The sequence below is a fragment of the Girardinichthys multiradiatus genome, chromosome Y (assembly GCF_021462225.1).
Source record: "Girardinichthys multiradiatus isolate DD_20200921_A chromosome Y, DD_fGirMul_XY1, whole genome shotgun sequence".
Lineage (NCBI taxonomy): Eukaryota > Metazoa > Chordata > Actinopteri > Cyprinodontiformes > Goodeidae > Girardinichthys > Girardinichthys multiradiatus.
The window spans coordinates 622,442-628,441 of record NC_061818.1 but is presented as its reverse complement, the minus strand read 5'-3'; the positions used below and the strand labels follow the sequence as shown (position 1 = coordinate 628,441).

The 6,000-nt window shown below is 43.9% G+C and overlaps 1 protein-coding gene across 1 annotated transcript in view; it reads left to right on the top strand.

Annotated features, from left to right (window-relative positions):
* The first annotated feature begins 4,466 nt into the window (after positions 1-4,466).
* Positions 4,467-6,000, top strand: part of LOC124864453 (serine/threonine-protein kinase SMG1-like) — an 82,302-nt gene continuing 80,768 nt past the window's right edge. The window contains exon 1 of the mRNA XM_047359235.1: positions 4,467-4,641. Within this exon, the coding sequence (XP_047215191.1) occupies positions 4,565-4,641 (77 nt within the window). The 5' untranslated portion in view covers positions 4,467-4,564. The remainder of the gene's footprint in view (positions 4,642-6,000) is intronic.

Below are 6,000 nucleotides of genomic sequence, written 5' to 3'. Positions count from 1 at the left end.
CTCAGATGATGTGGAACAGGAACCAGGACCCATCCTTCCTCCCAGCTGCACTGTTGGAACCATCACATGGGAGATAGAAGATCTGGTGAACCAGGCCCTGAGATCAGAACCCGATCCTGGTACAGGACCTCCCAACCATACATACGTACTCTCCTCTGTCTGACCCCTTCGTCTCCCTCCCAGTCTCCGAATTCATCCTACTTTTCATGTTTCACAGCTAAAACCTGTGTTTACCATTACATTCTGGCCTCCAGCCAAACCCCCTCCACCCGCCCGGGACTTCCAGGGGCACCCAGTCTTTTCGGTCCAAAGGATCGTGGACACCCGTCGGCGAGGTAGGGGTTGGCAGTACTTCGTCGATTGGTAGGGTTACGTTCCTAAGGACCGATCTTGGTTGCCCCATTCTTTCATTTGTGATCCTTCTTTAATATAGGATTATCTTGCTTCTTTGCCTTCCACATCTTCTGGGCCGCCAGGTGGCGGCCGTTGAGGGGGAGATGGTGTCGGGGTTTGGGAAACTTGTTGCCTGCTGCTTACTGTGCTTACTCACCAGATGGCGATGGAGCTCCTTGTGGAGGTGTGCAACAGGTGTCGCTTATGATCAATCAGGACTTGAGGTTTAAAAGGAGCGAGCAGTCAGCACTTCATTGCCTAAGTGTTTGCCAATAGTGGTAACTTACTGGCCAAGTTAAGCTTGCTTAAAGTCTGGGTTTTTTTCTCCCAAGAACTTACCTTTTTGTGTACTCCTTCTCAGGTCTTCCTGACCCCCCTGGCACCAGTCTCAGTGTCGTTTCTCTGGCAAGATATCCAATACTTCTGACTTCAAGCTCCCTCGCTTACTAAGCTCCAGCTGGCTGACTCCAAGCTCCAAACCTCCAAGCAACCTGCGAGCGAACCTAGCCCACCTTCCAACGTGAGTACAGAAACCTCCCCCAAGTGTACTCACCTCACTCTGGCGTCGTCTATCCTGGAAAGGCAATCCTAACTAGTTTTCATCCAAACAGTTGCTCTGAGGATTTCAAGTCCTACCTGCCACCGACCTCCCAGGCTCTGCTTTGTCTCCCCCCTCAGATGTCTTCCTTCTACTCCACTCTGTAAGCAAACAAGATCTTCAAACTCCAAAATGCATATCTTACCCCTCGTCCACTTACCTGTTCTCCCTCTCTTTATACAGTAGGTGTACTTCCAGTCCCAGGTCCGTTACCTGAAGTTATCTGTTAGAGGGAAATAAACTGTTAAACCTTTTTCTGTCTCCTGAGTGATATCTGCATGTGGGTCAAAGCAGTTAAAGCTACCATGACAATAATAGTGAAGAAAACTGCAGAAAACTGAAAGTTATAGTTGTCTTTGACAAATGTAGTGCATTTTTTTTTTTTGTAATTCTACAGCCATGAAATCAAAATAAAGTAAGATTGTCTATATATAATTTTGGACATAAGGTTGTGCACCCACACAATTTCCTGGTTTAATAAAATCTTGGTTCTGTTTAAACACATTAGCCCACAAAATCTTTAATCATGTAAATTACATACATTCCTGTTCTTTCATTTCCTGACCTCCAGGATGGTAGTTCAAAGCTGCAGCTTCTCTGCACGTCTTTGTTCCATCTTCTATCCATAAACACCAATAAAAAATTTGGGCTGCAAAAATACCCTTCAGTGTAACTTGATAGTTTTAAGTGTTGGTGCTTGAGCCGCAAGTTAATATCCTTACCTATTTAGGGAAGCTGAAGGCGGTATAGTCAAGTTTAAGGTATCGGGAGATGCATGGGCCTACATTACTAATATACTGTAGGTCCTCACAAAGCTGAACTGTGTCTCTGCTACACAGAACCGCACACAGACACCTAGCAGACAGTGCTTTGCATAAAGACTATTAAAATTGTACTATAAACCCCATGAGCTCCTCCTTGGACTTTTTCCTACTCCAGACTGATATGACTTTGTCTCATCTGCTTTTGAACTTTTTCAGATCGGGACATGAAGAGTTTCTTTTTTAGATCCCTTAGGCTACTTTATATTGTCATAGAAGTTCTATTTAAGTGATTTCTTGATTCTGCAGGTCTGATTGTAATGAGGCCTAAGTATGACTAGTGTGTTTGAACTTAGCTTTCCAAAAAACTGTGGTTAATCACAGTAAATTCATGATTCAAAAGGTTGAGCAGGTACTTTTTCATATTGGGCTAATTCTATTGGGATGCTATTTTGGCTAATAAATTAAATAGGGGAGTGGTGGCCTAGTGGTTAGAACAGGAGGTGTGCTTCCAGAGGGGACACAAGGGGCCAGGTTCATATCCCACAGATTGCCACTCTGGGTCCCTGAGCAAGACCCTTAACCCCAGAATGCTCCCTGGGTGCTGCACAATGGCAGCCCACTGCTCCCTATACAGGTCCTTCTCAAAATATTAGCATATTGTGATAAAGTTCATTATTTTCCATAATGTCATGATGAAAATTTAACATTCATATATTTTAGATTCATTGCACACTAACTGAAATATTTCAGGTCTTTTATTGTCTTAATACGGATGATTTTGGCATACAGCTCATGAAAACCCAAAATTCCTATCTCACAAAATTAGCATATTTCATCCGACCAATAAAAGAAAAGTGTTTTTTATACAAAAAACATCAACCTTCAAATAATCATGTACAGTTATGCACTCAATACTTGGTCGGGAATCCTTTGGCAGAAATGACTGCTTCAATGTGGCGTGGCATGGAGGCAATCAGCCTGTGGCACTGCTGAGGTCTTATGGAGGCCCAGGATGCTTCGATAGCAGCCTTTAGCTCATCCAGAGTGTTGGGTCTTGAGTCTCTCAACGTTCTCTTCACAATATCCCACAGATTCTCTATGGGGTTCAGGTCAGGAGAGTTGGCAGACCAATTGAGCACAGCGATACCATGGTCAGTAAACCATTTACCAGTGGTTTTGGCACTGTGAGCAGGTGCCAGGTCGTGCTGAAAAATGAAATCTTCATCTCCATAAAGCTTTTCAGCAGATGGAAGCATGAAGTGCTCCAAAATCTCCTGATAGCTAGCTGCATTGACCCTGCCCTTGATAAAACACAGTGGACCAACACCAGCAGCTGACACGGCACCCCAGACCATCACTGACTGTGGGTACTTGACACTGGACTTCTGGCATTCTGGCATTTCCTTCTCCCCAGTCTTCCTCCAGACTCTGGCACCTTGATTTCTGAATGACATGCAGAATTTGCTTTCATCCGAAAAAAGTACTTTGGACCACTGAGCAACAGCCCAGTGCTGCTTCTCTGTAGCCCAGGTCAGGCGCTTCTGCCGCTGTTTCTGGTTCAAAAGTGGCTTGACCTGGGGAATGCGGCACCTGTAGCCCATTTCCTGCACACGCCTGTGCACGGTGGCTCTGGATGTTTCTACTCCAGACTCAGTCCACTGCTTCCGCAGGTCCCCCAAGGTCTGGAATCGGCCCTTCTCCACAATCTTCCTCAGGGTCCGGTCACCTCTTCTCGTTGTGCAGCGTTTTCTGCCACACTTTTTCCTTCCCACAGACTTCCCACTGAGGTGCCTTGATACAGCACTCTGGGAACAGCCTATTTGTTCAGAAATTTCTTTCTGTGTCTTACCCTCTTGCTTGAGGGTGTCAATAGTGGCCTTCTGGACAGCAGTCAGGTCGGCAGTCTTACCCATGATTGGGGTTTTGAGTGATGAACCAGGCTGGGAGTTTTAAAGGCCTCAGGAATCTTTTGCAGGTGTTTAGAGTTAACTCGTTGATTCAGATGATTAAGTTCATAGCTCGTTTAGAGACCCTTTTAATGATATGCTAATTTTGTGAGATAGGAATTTTGGGTTTTCATGAGCTGTATGCCAAAATCATCCATATTAAGACAATAAAAGACCTGAAATATTTCAGTTAGTGTGCAATGAATCTAAAATATATGAATGTTAAATTTTCATCATTACATTATGGAAAATAATGAACTTTATCACAATATGCTAATATGTTGAGAAGGACCAGTAAGGGATAGGTTAAATGCAGAGGACAAATTTCGTTGTAATGTGCAATGACCAATAAAGATGTTTATTATAAAAAAATCATCATTTGAAATCTTTTTTTGTTTGGTCGTTTTTTTCTGATATTGTTTGACTGTGTTTGATTGTCATTTTAGTGTGAAAATGAAGCAAAAACAGAATACATCTTTAAGGGGGCAAATACTTTTTTCCCAGCATTGTATGTGTGATCCAATAAACCTTGGATGAATTAGCGCACAAATCACTAATCATTTTACAGCGAGATTTGTATTTTCAAAGACCATATAGTAGCGAATTGATTACTATGGGACTCAATCTGGTTATCCCAGAGGGTGGCGGTACTGTATCAGAAGGCTGTTTGTCAACCGGGAGTCCCCGTCAGAAGAAGAAGTAGAAAACGACGTAGAAGTGAAAGAAGAACGCCGTCGCGTGCTAGCTATAATGACAAGTTGGTAACGAGTTATTGAGACGTGACAGAGCATAAATGTAAAGCACAAAGCTGCAGGAAGATTCAGGTACCGCTACGGGCAGGTCATGCAGCGCTCTAAAAGGTAATGAGCCGTAAAGCCTCAGGGTCTCGGCTCAGCGGCGCCCACAAACTGCGGCCACACTGGAACGACTGGCAGCCCAGGTCAGTTGGTACTCAAAATAAAACGGCCGCTCTCGGGGGGCCCGAATGTGTTGCTGTGTTGGGCTGTGCCTGCCTGGGAGCCAAAAACTCCCGTCTTTTCACCCTAACGTCAAAGCCCCCTTCGGTTTACCTGTATTATCTCACAGTCTGAGAAATAGCTGGAACTGCAGTAGTAACACAACCCTTTTTATCCAGCCTCCATCATGGTGTGCCGAGCTCAGAGCTAACGCTAGTCGGAGGACGTTATGAGCGATAGCTGTTTGGGGTTAACTGAAAGTGGTGCGTAGACGAATCTATTAGCTAAGGACAATGTACAATAAATGGTCATTTTAATGACAACATATTCCATGTGAGCACTGGCGTTAATGTGAAGCTATAGCCTGTTAGCATTCCAACATTTATGTTCGCGCTGGCTAACGATGCTAGTCAGCTGAGGGAAGCCGCCACCCTGCTGAATAATGTTACCTTCTTCCAGATAACTTCCGGAAACTCTGTATGCAAAAATATGACTGCGCTGTCTTTGTTTCGTATTGGGTCGAAATTTCATACTTGAGGAAGTCAACACAGCAGCGACCGAACCGTCAGATTTACTGGAACATCATGGGGAATTCCTTTGTAGTGTAGCACCTGTTTAAGGCCCAAGCTAACCACATTTACTGACACTTTTATGTGTTTCATTTTAGGCCATATCTCACCGCCAGGAGTTTTAATTATGTTAAGAGTCATTAGGTTGCACCTGCATATAACCAAATCACCATGATAGCCCCGATCCACATAAAGTATTTTAAGTCGATGGCTTGCACTTTCACTTAAGCGTAAGGTGTTAAGCAAATTGGGAAACGCGCGTCATTTTCACACAGCCCAGAGTGAGTAGGAGCATGCAGAGAGAAAGGAGCGGTTGAATAAAGTTTAATAAGGGATCATAAACAACAACACTTGTACATAGCGAACCGCCAAGAGACTGTGCACCCTGACCTGTTGAATTAATCCACCCTTGTTGGAACAATGTAAACCTATACGGGTCCATCTCAAAGAACTGTCCATCCATGCATTGTCTACACCTACTTATTTGTACAGTGATCAAGATCAGCTCATGACTAGATGATTCACTAAATCAGCTGTTGACGCAGCTTGATACAGTGTAGGCCTGACTACATAGTTCTCCCTTCACCACCTGCAAGGATGTACTTAATTATCCAATAAGGTCACAGTGATGTGACATCTTAGCACTACACACAGGAGCTATTTCACACACTTCAAATAACCTTACTTCAAAAAAATCCAACTAACCTGGTAACACCTCAGCAGTGCAACAGGCATATTTATGCAAATATAGTATTAAGAACATTTACTTTTAAA